The 14,297-nt window shown below is 39.6% G+C and overlaps 1 protein-coding gene across 1 annotated transcript in view; it reads right to left on the reverse strand.

Annotated features, from left to right (window-relative positions):
• ngfrb (nerve growth factor receptor b) overlaps window positions 1-4,284 on the reverse strand; it is a 30,560-nt gene extending 26,276 nt beyond the window's left edge. The window contains exons 1-2 of the mRNA XM_051418105.1: window positions 3,914-4,284; window positions 166-307 (exon numbers count right to left, since the gene is read on the reverse strand). Of these exons, the coding sequence (XP_051274065.1) occupies window positions 166-307; window positions 3,914-3,949 (178 nt within the window). The 5' untranslated portion in view covers window positions 3,950-4,284. The remainder of the gene's footprint in view (window positions 1-165; window positions 308-3,913) is intronic.
• Window positions 4,285-14,297: the final 10,013 nt, after the last annotated feature.

The following is a 14,297-nucleotide window of genomic DNA, read 5'->3' on the forward strand; positions in this document are numbered from 1 at the left end:
TTTGACATGATGTATGTATGTGTCACTATTTCTGCACCAGGCATGTTCAAGTGCACACATGTGCTTTTGTGTACTTCTGCATAATAGTCTTTGCACTCGTATTCACATTATAAATCCTGTGTGCACGTACGGGACTTTGATACAGCTGTTGTTTGTGTTACTTACTGTCAAGGCAGGGGGCACAGACAGTCTGTGAGACTCCACATGGTCTCTCAACACCCTCACCAGGCTGGCACTGCTCGCAGCACTCTCCGCTGGCTGTATACTGGCCTGACAAACAATCCTCGTTACTGGCCAGCGCCCCGACCTGCCGATCATCAGAGAGAACATTCAAAATGGGACATGGAAAGTACCATTCAGCAGGTTAACAATACAATAACACAAAAAGAACTAAACATTATTTATTGTATCAAAGTAATGTGTGTTTTTCCCTTTATTTTCCTTTATCTTCATCTTTCCCAGAATTGCAGTATTTCACAAGAAAAAGCAAAAGAGAAACAGAAAGAAAACAATACTGAGTTGTTTTTCTTATTCCTTTGATCATCTTGCATCCTCTTAGATTTTTTTTGGACTAACCACTAAACCAGGGGTTCCCAGCCTAGGAGTCACGACCCCGCAACAGACTGCAGGATAAATCTAAAGGCTTCTTCAATGATTGATGGGATGGGAAAGAAGAAAAAGTAGATTTCAGCTCAACAAAATTGTCCATTGTTATAGGCTGTTTCTCTGTTTTCTATGTTCTTGTGAAACACAGAAAGTTTAGAAACCACTGGTCTTACTTGAACTCTTACCTGACCCTATACATATGTAAGACTCACTTTAGCCTTAAACCTAACCTTAACCTTTGTACCAGCCACATCTAAAGTCACATATACAGTAATAAAAGTAAACAAAATCACACACTCAGACCAGGAAAAGCTGGATTATGTCTTATTGGCATTCTTCAAACCGTAACCTATTGAGAGCTCTATTTTTCAGCCGATGACAGGTGAAGATGTTTGTTAATGCATGAGTGCGCACACACTTGCACACTCACGCCCAGGCCTGGATGTTTCTCAGAGTCTGTGTTTACGTGAGACCTTTCGGTTTGAGTCATCTTTTACACTAAATCAAAATAAACTTTTTATCTTCTGCACACCTTGATCTCCAAAGCAAACCTTGATAAAAGCAACGATTGCCCTCTGACACCGAACCAGAGGAGAGGTCTGTCTTTCATTCTCTCCAGATACATGAGGAGTGATTGTTTTTAGGCTATCATTTAAAATAATCTTCTGTTGGCAGACAAGTCACAGAGGGCAAAAGAAAGCGACATCTTAGACTTGTTTTGATCCCATAATTTATAAAAAAGTATCATCGGTGAGATGTAAAAGTATATTACAGCTTCCTTCCACAAACGCATGAGCAACGTGAGTCATTTTACTCATCTGAATATTGCTCCAGGCTCATTTTTGCCTGGTGAATGTTGAGTAAGGATTAGCCATACACTACACAATTAACACAGTTTGTGGGTGTGTACGTGCATGCATGCGTGTGTACATTAAGGGGCGCATTAGTTTGAAGGAGGTACACTCAACATAAATCGTCAGGGTTCAGGTGTGCGTGGAATGCTGCTGATAAGAGAAAGGAGCTCTAAAAAAACACCAAGTGTCCCCTCGGGCACCTCTGAGTCAGCTGGCAGATAATCACACACACACACACACACACACACACACACACACACACACACACACACACACACACACACCTCCCTCTTGCCCTTGATGGTGTCACGGCCCATTCACCTTCAGGTCTCTGGTATTCAGTTATCCATGATGTCCATGTTCAAGAATGTATTGTCAGTTTTGAGGGGAAACATTTGACTTGAAATGTTTCATATGACATCCCTGATAATATCTAAACATTTAGAAATTTCCTGAAACTTTCCTGTTTTTACAACTGGGAGAGTTTTCAGAGACAACAAAAACAAGTTGGTCAACTCAAGCTGATAAATAGCTCAAAAAGAGGTAGATTTTTATGTTTCACAATGTACAGAACCCATTGAATATGCACAAAAAGGGTTTTCGTATCAATATGTTTCTTGAAAAGTTGCCATTTGAGAAGTGACACTCATTGTGCAGCAATTAATGTTTCACTGTTTGTCTTGAGGACTTCCCAGACATTTCTGTCATTGTTTCGCCGCAGCTCTCAACCTCACACACACCTTAGGCAACAAGCACTCAATTCAAAAATATAGAAATCTGTCACCACACACACACTCATCCCTCTCCTGCGTCTGAACTGCCCCTATATATAGTGTACACACCCACTGACATGCATGCATTTGCGCACATGCATAAACAACCTCACATGTGAACAAACCTGCTCCAAAATGTCTGACTGACACTTTTGAAATGACTCCAAGCGTTCCAGCGTTTATCTTGTACTTTTTCCTTTGACCCTATTCTAGCTCCGGGTGTGGGTGCAACACCAAAACATCTCAGAGACCGAAAACTGAGATTCAAGTGCATCCCTAATGACTGCTAAATTGTGCATGCAGATGAATTAATGGGTAATGTGATTTGAGGAAATAGCTTGTGGAATGAAAGAAAAGGATGCACAGCACTTAGCAAGTTGTAGCTCGACTTGCACGTTTCCTGTAATTGCGTTTGAGATTGCACTCTTCAACTTTTGTCAGCCGATCTCCCTCAAGCTAAAGCAAGAAGCAAGTTGATCACACACTCAGCAGCAACAAGCGCACACAAATGCATGCGCAGAAGGCATCTGGACACATAACTTCGGAGCTCCAACCAATCTTACTAATGCTCCAGTCAATTTTCAGTTAGAGGCACTTAACCTCTGGACCTCAGCTGTCAACTCCACTATACCAGCCCTCCAATAAACTGGCCCTAATTTAAATCCAGGCATGAACTGCTGTGGGAACACTTGTGGCAAAGACATTACAGCTAATGCCTTCCCAAACAATGCTGAATCATCATCTGCTTATGAGGAGATAGACAAACAGAGAAGAAGAAGCAGAAGAAGAAGAGAGGGATGAGAGTGTGAGGTGGAAGGAGGAGAGGAACAGTGTGGAGGGGGATGGTTTGGGCTGTATCAATATTGCATGCGCTGAGCCAGCAGAGGATGCATACCCATCAGTGGGAGCAGCTGTCATGTATCAGTGATGCAGCCCTGTTTCTAAACCAGGACCTTGACAAGCTGGCGTCACTGAATGACCATGTCCTGTCAGAGAGAAGAAGACACTAGAAAATATATTTCCTTCCTGTGCTTGCACGGCCTCGAGGGAATTAGAGATAAATCAGGGTGACTGTGAGCTGTGGCTCCCCAGAGTTACCATGTATCCTCTCAAGATTTCAGGTGTTTCTTCTAATGGAGAAAAAATCTGTAAAATCACCAAATCCCTCATCATTTAACGCACACAGTTTATTGGTGAGCTCCTCCACAGAGACCACTGCGACATTGGTATTGTCCTGCAGTCTGTAGGGCCACATGTAACTGAGAAGGGTGGAACTACAGATCCGGCAACTGGAGCTATAATGTGTCAACCTGAAAGGCTGCTGCATACATCCGCTCTGCTTCATATTGTCAGCCCATGGACTGAAGACAGGGCAGGTGCAAGGACACGGACTATAAAAGAGATTAAAGAGATCAAACTCGTGAAAATGTAAGTGTGTATAAGTTAAAAGGATGATGCGGGGAAAAGCCTGTAACTTTACGCAGATTGTTTGCCAAGTTTCCTGCTAAAACATATGACGGTTGCTAAAGGCTGGAAGGAGGAACAAGTTTCTCACAAACTCCCACCACTTAATATCTACCCCATGATTTGGCTGCGTGGATGCGCATTTGCGCAGGTGTTATCTAGGTTACGTTAATGGCAAACATGTAAAGCACTCTGCTTATGTAAGAGGCTACTCACCACTCCAAGTAACACTGCTATAAAAGCGGAATTCATCCTGTATGTCCTTTGTATCTTCCCAGAAGGGTCAGTTAGGATCGGATGCAGCGCAGCAGGATGCGGGTCTCAGTGACTTCGAAGTGAAATAAACTCGGCTGTCATCGCTGCGTCCGTGCGCTTCTTCTGAGTTTACTTCTAGGAAAAGAACTCTCCAAGAAAACTCTTCGCTGTCAAGTATGTGTAGCAGCGGGAAATGACTCAGTCCAGAAGCTCTGGCTGCAGACAGAATCCAACCAGTGAGTAAACTCGCTGAGATTGACCCATTGGATGTTCGGCTCTGTGCGCTTTTCTCCTACTGGGCTCATATGTCAGACGCGCTCAGCTCAACGGCTTCAGGGAAAGAGCCATCTCTCTCTCCACGCCCACACACACACACACACACACACACACACACACACACACACACACGAACCTGCTCTCTCTTCATGCTCTGGGACCTTCTTGCTGAGTCGGACAAACCAACCACCTTAATGTTTTATCATCTGACAAATGAAGTCTTGTGTAAATCGTCCATTTAACATGTGGTTTACAGACCAGTGCCAACTGCATTAAAGTCTCACTGCAACCAAGAAACATTTGAATTTAATATAATGCAACCCTGCAGCCACATCTCTCAGGACCGACTGTGTGAATGCACCTTTAACCCAGATACATGAGATCCAAACAGGTATAACATCCACTTATATTTGCAGCAGCATACATGCAACAACTAAATGAGACACTAATATTTGTTCCTTGTCCACCCCATGTTAAATATTATTTATCCGTGGGAGTTAAGTGTAATCACAGGATAAAACTGCTGCCTTTAAGAAGAAGCAACCTACAGTTGGATAAGGCTGACACCTGAGGCCAAATGTTGGCCTGATATAAACTGGGGAGCACGTCATGTTCTACTTCAGATCATGACTATACATGTCATCCTGTTCAATGCAAAAACAGCAGGTTAATTTAAAGGATTGACAAAGTGGTTTGTGAAGTTTGTGCACTGTCTTTGCAAACTAAATTTCCCTGCAGCAAAATAAATGATCTTGTACCTCTCTATCACTTTCTTTTAATGGAGTTCACTGTAATCGTTGTGGTAGACCTCAAACACAAGTGCACTGAACTAGTTGGTGCTCAAACAGAATGATTCCTGACACGATAATGTAAAGTCCATTATGGAGATTATAACTTCATTTGGTGTAAGTCTGAGTTGCTATAAATATAGATAACACTTGCCACCATGTAACTACCAGTGAATCTCAAACATGGTTTTTATTTCTCTGATTTCTACAGTTAAAACTTGTTTTACGTGTTTTTAAGATTAAAGAATGACGTTTCTACATGTGCCATCTTGATGAGACAGTGATTTATAGACCACTAGGGACTGGGGGCAGTGGGGGACACTTATGCTGAGAGAGAGGAGGCTGGGTTGCTATGGGTGGATAAATAATGCATGGATGCAAAGAGAGAAATAGACAGAAAGAAAATCCATTTCAGAGTCACTTATATAGGCCAAAATAGATTATTTTAATATTCAGAGTGGCCACTGTAATTCATTAAAGAGAAGCACTGCTTATTCCACCTGAAATTGCTCTTTAAAAATTCTGCTTTTCAGTGCTGTGCTGACACGAAGACAACTTAGCAATAAAAGCACACTCTGACTAAACAACCACTTATAGATTGGTCTCTTCTGTTGGCTTTGAAAGACGAGGTATAATCATATGAAAAGTTTTAATCCAGTTGAAGTAATATCAATGAAAAAAAGAATAAATTAACTACAACATCTTGTTTGTTTGTTTGCAGGATTACACAAAACCTACTCGCCCAGTTTTCATGAAACCTGGTGGAAGAGTGTAGCCTGGGCCAAGGAAGAACTGGATTTATGGGGTGGATCCACAAACAATTTCTTCCAGTTGTTACAATATTTTGTATGGCAAAATAAATCGAATTCACTGCGCATGCGTGACCCATTGTAATTAAAGTGAATGGTATGCCATTACAAAGCATAAAAGCCAGAAACAAATGCGGCAGGAATGTAAGAAACAAGCAGTCAGGGATGTGATATTTTCCAGATTAACAAGGAATTTTCCAACCTGCACAATCAATGACACAAACAATGTTATAATGAATGTGAATGGTGTGCAGATTTACGTATAAAACTGGGCTATTGGTCTTGGTGGAGGTCTGCGCTCTCCAAGTGCCTTTATAGTTTGACATTTGTATCTGTGCCACAGTATAGGAGTCTTTTTTATAATCATTCTGGGTGATTTATTTCCCTTTAAATAATATTACAATTTGTGAAAGAAAGAGGGTAAGCCAACCAAGCTAAAATCTGGAGGTCTACTTGCTTTTGGAACCCAGCCGTTGTGCATTCACTAGTCTATGTTCAATAGAAGAGTAAAAAAGACATTTCAATGAAAAGTGGATGTGAAAACAAAATTGTATCCACTTTGTCACATGCACACAGGTGCACACACACACACCTAGACACACACACACACACACACACACACAGACACACACACTGACCATCTGTCACCAGTGAGTGGACAGAGGTTGGGTGGTCCAGGAGACGTTCACTGTCCCATCTCAGGTTCCGAGAAAAGGATTCTGTTCCAGGTGGCCGGTCCTGCGGAAAAAAGGGAACTAAGTGTGTGTGTGTGTGTGTGTGTGTGTGTGTGTGTGTGTGTGTGTGTGTGTGTGTGATCCACAGACTCCTTGCAAGCTTTCCTTCTAATGTACTGTAATAGATGGAGAGGCATCATATGACGAGCCAAGGAAGCCCTTAAATTACTCTGAGAGCACTCACACCAATAACTGGCATGAGAGTGATATCATGTTGTGTTTAGAGAGAAGCTTTAGTGTACTGCAGTGCCGGCGGTGCATTCCTCTTGTGTAGCATATTTGGTAAACAACAAGTTCAGCAAAGCAGCATCATTATGTGCAATAAAGGTTTGGGCTGGTGAGCCGGTGCAGATATCCTTAACTTTGTTGTGCAGCTGCTCCGTTGTGGGGATGAAACGACTGGACTGGGCTTCATTTTGCACGGTGCCAGAGTGAACCCAGCACAGGCCAGATGGCATCAAACCCACTTCTTCCCATAGGACTCCCTCATCTGCGCTTTATTGATCTGATCCGTCTATCCCCTTTTCCCTCTTTTTTACTGTACACCCTCCCCTTCATCCTCTGCTCACTAGCCGCCTCATCTCATGGCCAGAATCCTAGAAATGTTTTGCCACAAAACCTTTGTTCAACATTAGAATCTGATTGATGGATATGGAGAAAAATCCTCCATCCGTTTATTTTCTTTACCCATTCTTCCTGTTCAGAGTCACAAGGTTGCATATTGCTAATTTAATGAGATGTTTTACCTTTTCATGAACATTTAACCAGGTCCAGAAACACACCGAAAAGGAATTGGGCATACAAATGTAATGTTATAAGGTTTACAGGTTTACTTCACTAAAAGTAATAATTTCTTTATGTTTCTATTAGCATGAGCTTTACTTGCTCAAAAACTGGATGAATGGATGAATGAATGAATGAATGAATGAATGAATGCATAAATGTGTCTCCCCTGTTGAAGAACTTGTGACATGGCCTTTCAGCTGTGACCTGACCTGAACCCAGAGACAACACAAGCTCTACAATGTCGATCAGTGTTGTGCTCACTTGTGTTCACCCTGAACAAGAGCTAGCTCAAAGTTCACTTCACGCAGATTAAAACTACTTCATTTTTTTTTGTTTTGAGCTCAAGACAGGTTGGATGTTTCAACTCAATGTGTCGTTTCAAATTTGTTGCCACTGTGGTTAACGTTCAGACTTGTTTTTTTAGACCGAGCAGGCCCAATTTGCATAAAACTCCTTCAAGTAGTCATAAGCACTGGCTTCAGCAGTACCAAAGCTGCATCTGAACTGCTGTTTGGGAATTAGCTGCTGCAAACAGATACGTTCAGTTCACTGGTCACCAAAAATATGAGCATGTTCAATGAACTTGAAAATGATCTTTTAGCATGTTTAAGGTGTGTGTGCCTGTGTTGATATTCTCTGTGCATATACACTCATTTCTGCACTTCCATTTAGTGTGACATCCACACATTTGTGTAAAACCTGTTTGCTTGTCCCTCGCTGGATCAATAATAAAAGCATTGATTTCAAAGTTTTTTGTTTCTCTGTTGATGTACTGATATTCAGCAGACACTGAAGGGACTTTTTTGGGAGGGGGTGGGGGTGGGAGGGAGGGGCGGTTGAACAGGCCTTTGTATTGATCAGATCTGGGCATACACAGTTCAGTTTAACACACGAGGGTACAAATGAGCCTCAGGCTGTTGACTGTCAATGCAGCCCATTATGCATTCAGAGACACACAGATGTGGCTGATATGAAGCAAGTACATGCATTCACAGGCACAATGTTAACCTGCTGAATTCAGACACAGAATAGGTACATGATCTATTATGTTGTACTGTAAAGGTTAAGCCAGTGAAACTATGGTTCTATCTGGTGGATTCAAATGTAACATGTTGTTGTTACATGTAATGGTAATGTAATTCTGCTTCTGCTCAAAAATGTAGCTTTTCTTGTTTCAGGATGATGTCAGAGTTTATGTCCAGGTGACCAAATTGTCTTCAGTGAAGTCAGTAAAAATGGTTTGCTGGTTTTGAAGTGGATGTTGGTTTAACTGGAAAGTTAGTAGGATGTAGGCAAGGAAATAAAAAAGGAAGATGAAACAAACACCAAAGGATTACATTACATCCTCACATCTTTCAAAGATTAGTTGTCATGATGCATCTCATAAGCAATAATTAAAGGGATCACCTACAAATAAATAAATCAATAACATGTTTGTCTTTGAATTCATTCATTTTATTAGACTAAATTCAAATTATTTGTGAAGTGATATGATGTCAATAGAATTTTTATCCTTTTAGAATATAGTTTTGTTTAAGATTAAATCAATGGGGCCTGGAAAATCACTATTGAAACTAAAGGATGTCTTACAACTAAACTAGACTAAAACAATGCTGCCCCCTGCTGAGCTGAAACCATCATCCTGCCAGAGATCACATCTGTTCAGAGATTATGTAAAGGGACACATCAAACACTGTTACAAATACTGGTCTTAAAAAGGATATCTGTATTTGCATCACATTTATGTGTATTATGTCAACTCAACGAAACAATAAAGCTCAGAGTGTATCTGTTTTTTTATAAGTATATGCAGATTTTCAAATCTGTGGGGTCTCAGTTTCTAATGACCTCTAATTTCTAATAAGGCGTAATTTACAGGGCGTTGCCATTAATAGTTAATAAATAATTGACTCATGCTTTGTGTATCTGTTCAAGAGGTTGTACAACTGCCTTTGGGTTGCCCTTTCGAGTAATGACTAAATGTCAAATAGATCTTACAGTTCATTGCCCTGAGGTGACCTTTTTATACTATTGTGATGTCCAGATAGACAGTAACCAACTAGGCACCTTCAGTAGGTTTTCTCCTCAGACAGTTGCTGATGTCCTGCCTGAATGTGACCTGAAACTTCTGTTGTGTCACATGTCTGCATTTGGGCCCACTTATGTGATGCCTGCTACCAACAACTGCTGCTTGATAATTAAAAATATGTGTGCTGCCAAACCCATAGGTATACGAACAGAAACATTCAAAAGGTTTTGGTCAGCTCTCTATCAAAGATACATGATGTGTGCAGGGAGAAGCATGTGGACCCCGCTGATACTGCACTTTCCCCTGACTGTGATGCAATAGCTTTAGTGACTACTTCACCTCTGGCTCCATCTGTCAGCATTTTACAGAATGCAGTCACGGAAAAGATTTCAACATTGTGAGGCATTTCTATATTATATAATATTCCCTGGCAAAAATTTACTCCTTATTTCTTAATAATGTATATTTAACTAAATGTGAATCTAAAAGTATTTAAACTGTTATTTAAACTTTTTTTAAAAGACATCCTTCTTTAATTATACTGGTGAAAGACTTACAATTATTGTATTCAAAGCATTAGATGCTATGATATTTCATGTGAGTATGTTATCATCTCTCTGTGTATATTATGCGTCACTGTACATCATATATCATGGATCTGAGAAAAGTGCTCATTAAAAGGATTCCTCAAAGTGTTATAATATCACAACGTGAATGCAGAATATTTTAAGTGTGTTGAGGTTGAGCTCATCTTAACAACTTACAGGTGGGTAATGGTGGATATTAACTTGCTTTGTGAACCCAGATTTTCTTCATCAGGCTCTGTGCGTGCTCCCATTAAAAGGGCCATTAGACGCGTCATTTGACTGTTTTCCACACAAAATGGACCGTGAAGAGGAACATTATAATGGAGAGATATGAAGAAAAAGTTTTACAGCAAAAAGCAATACTGTTGCCAATTAGGTAAGAGAGGAATACTGGCAGAAAATTGCTAATTGTGTATAGTCGTATGTTAATACATTTATTTAACCATCACTCAGTGCCTGTACATTCTGTTTATTTCTAACGTGACAACTTCACATTGTAGAGCACTTAAACTTTAAACTTGATACAGCATATTTAAACATACACATTTGACATCTGATTTTGTCCAAATCAAAGTGAAATTAATTGATTGAATATTATCTGTGATAAATACAAATAGGCTCATCTTCTAATATGTGATGTATTACCTACAATACTAGCAGTGTAAAAGGAACTTGTGAGCAAATACGGATCAAGTATAAAAACATCATCCAGAGGCCTGTAGTTGTGCCATCATAATGATTTTAGTGTATGGATGTTAGGCAGTATAACAGTTAAAGTGTTAATATATAGTGAAAAATAGTGAACTATTAATGTATTCTACCTGTGATGTTATAGAAGGCTTCTTTTATAGCCAGCGTGGTTAAATGGCCAGGAAACTCTACAGAATGGACGCTGGAAGTAGGCTGGTGAGGGTGCCGCAGCACCCCCTAAAATCTGGCATAATGAAAACCATTAGTTCATAGAAATGTTTAAACTTACAATGACACACTCTCTTTATCCTGGGATTTATATGTACACAGCGGTATTTATGGCAGGAAAGAGGTTTTACCTACTTTATTATTCATTTTATCCACTAAAGAGTTATACAATATTTGTAAAATGTTGTTAATAACTATTAAATAGAATTTGAAATGATCCTGGCCATTCAAATTAATGCAAAAATATGAATGTCATACATTTTTAGTAGTATTTAGTATGACTTCATTATGTAGACTGACTTTCTCTCAGCACCCCCAACATCCAGTTCCCCAGCTCTATGAGCATATTCAAGAGAGTAAGAACAACCCTGTACGGCATACAGTAGACCTGCTCAGATTTTTTGCATCACCCATTGAATGCATAGGTTCACTTGGTAAAACAATGCAATACAATGCATACAGTTGTGCTACGGTAATGATCTGTCAGGTTAAAAGTGAGTCACCTTTGTGACTTTAAAAACTCTGGATTTATAGGCTCAACATATTTCACTGACCCATTAAAGCCATTAATCAACTCTGAATATCACAACATCCCAGCATCACGTTTTCTACAGTTATGAGCTTGGTGGTCTTTTTTTTTTTAACCACAACTTTCACAACTGTATTTGTATGAGCAAGATATTATTATTATTATTATCAGTTGGTCATACTAAGCTTTGACAAGGGGTACCTCAGAGTCCGTGCGTCATTGTGTCTTAACTGTGAACACCCACTGAACTGAGCCTCATATGGAAAAACTCTCCACAGGTAACACTTGATTTATAATCGTAGAAGTAAATACTTCTCATTTTGCCTGTTTTATGATACTGTTCTGGGGTAGCTTAAATTAAAATTTACATTCCCAAATATGAGGAATGAGGTCAGGTCAAGTAATCTAGATGCCTAGAATATTCAAGGCAAAAAGCCAAAACCTGAGATACTTGTACATAAATCGTTCAAATTAGCTCTACTTCAACCAGCCTCAACATTAAAATGTTACTTACATCATTAATAATTATTCACAAGTTTTAGTATTTTGCAGGGTACCATGTGCTGAATGTCAACACTGAAGAGCAGTTTAGCGCAAGATCATTCCAGGTTTTTGTCAAATTTGGTGCAACTCCACTGCTGAGACACCAGTAATATCTATATAACATACACTGTAGGTATTTTTGCTATCTGCAGCCACAAGAAGAGAAAATGTCAGACACCTGTAATAATGCACATGGGCTTATATACGCATGTGTGCAGCCTTGCATTTGTAAATGTATATATTCAGTGTGTGTGTGTGTTATATCTCAGTTAAAATCTGTAACAGAAGCAACATACTGTCTGATGGTTAATGTAATAACACCTGAAAACATAGTCATGAGTTCTTCTTTTGTTGAGTGTTTAAGGATGAATGCTGTTGTGTGGTACAGGTAATTGCCATTACTGCTGATTTATCAACAGGAGATACAGTGAAGGAGTTGGTATATACTGGCCTCTGACTCAGTGCTCAGGACTGTGAGTGACAACACACACACACAGACACACACACACACACACACACACACACACACACACACACACACACACACACACACACACACACACACACACACGCTGGATTAAGGGCATATGACACAGTGCTGAGTACATAGCTATGCAAGACTAGCATCCAGACAGAGATCCTTTAAGATTTTAGTACCTTAATGTATAGTGTATGGAACAGTCTGTAAAAACAGGTGTATAATGTCTGAGTAAATGACTCTAGTGCTGTTACTTTAGTAATTGTATATTGTACCAATAAATCTGAATTGCTAAACTACAAGTGTGGAGTTTGGAAGATGCACAGCCAGTTTCAAAAATATCAAATTGCATTGTGAGTTGTTAAATTCAGTATATGCACATAATGTATAATTGATAACGTACTATAATCAGCCATTTACAGTGTGTATGAATTCAGGTACCAGTACTTATTGGTACTTGAAAAGAAGACTTTGGGAGTAACAGTTGGCCATTTTGGAGGACAAGAGAAATAAATTATACTTTACATGTGTTTGTAAATACTGGTTACTTAGTAGGCAACTGGAAAACAAACCTTTGGGGGAAATTGTGTTTTAATAAACACTGATATTCTGTGAAACCTGTAAGATAATTATTTACAGTTATAATTTGCTACCAGTAGTGGAGGTACTGTTTTGTTTCCTAGTACTGTGCCACAAAGGTTCCCAATGATTACAAAAAATAAATGATAAATAGAACAATAGAATTTATTCTTCTAAAATGGCCAATTGTTACTCCTTTGTTCCCCATAGTCTTGTTTTCTTTCACTGTATCTACATTTAAATAGAACTGAAGTAAGCAGTAAGACCTTATTGGTATCTGATTCATACAACACAATTACTACTTACTGTAAATCATAGGCTATGTTATTAAATAGTCTCTTATTGTCATTTATTCATTTTCTCTATCTATTTCTTATGCTTTGGTCTTGTTTGAACATATGTTCATATTGTTCTGTTGTTAAAAAAAGGAAAACAGAAGAGCTTATCAGGCATACAGTACAAGGCCTCACATGCATGAAGATCTTTGACCGAAAGCTTGCATTGAATATATTGCACAGATTCTAGTGTGCAAAGCTCTTCTTTTTCGTAACAATTGAGCACCTGGCAGAGCCTTTAAGCCAGTTGAGCTGTGGACTCATCTACATTACATCTAAAGAAAACTGCATTATGGGTAAGGTGGGATCCAGTGATTTTGGAGCTTGAACTAAACTAGGGATCAAAAGGCAGGATATCTTGGCCTCAGCTGCTTCAGTTATAACCATTTCGTGCTATATCTGTAACACTACGTCACTTTAATGAATGGAACATCCAGAATTCACCAAAGGATGAAAAATTGGGTTAAATGTGTTTATTTTTCGACTCTAACAGAGTGAAAATGAACAGGAGTGCTCCCTGTACATCCCTTTCAGGGGGTAAGTCACTTTAACTGATTTTTTTTGCTGGCAGATTCAAACTGACTACTCTATACTCTAGGTGACTAATTGTCATGTCTCAGGCCTCAGTCTCAGGTGGACAGATACGAGATGTTGACCATCGTAAAGGGAGAGGAAGAGGAAGAGATGAAAGCCGACTTTATCCAAAGTGTCACTCTCTTCCATGGTGGTGTTGAAGGTGAGCGGGCAGACCCGGCAGTGTAATCCAAGCCTTTGTTGTCCTCCAAACACAGACATTAAATGTGATAAGATGCTGGTTGGATAATGACACAGTGCGTTATCTGTACATACCAAGCCACTGTATTTACTATCAATATTATGGGTGCAACAAGAACACATCACTCTGCTGGATTTGTGTTTGAGACAGAATTAGAGTGTGCGTGCATGTGTGTGTAT

The sequence above is a fragment of the Dicentrarchus labrax genome, unplaced genomic scaffold (assembly GCF_905237075.1).
Source record: "Dicentrarchus labrax unplaced genomic scaffold, dlabrax2021, whole genome shotgun sequence".
In the NCBI taxonomy this organism is placed as follows: Eukaryota; Metazoa; Chordata; class Actinopteri; family Moronidae; genus Dicentrarchus; species Dicentrarchus labrax.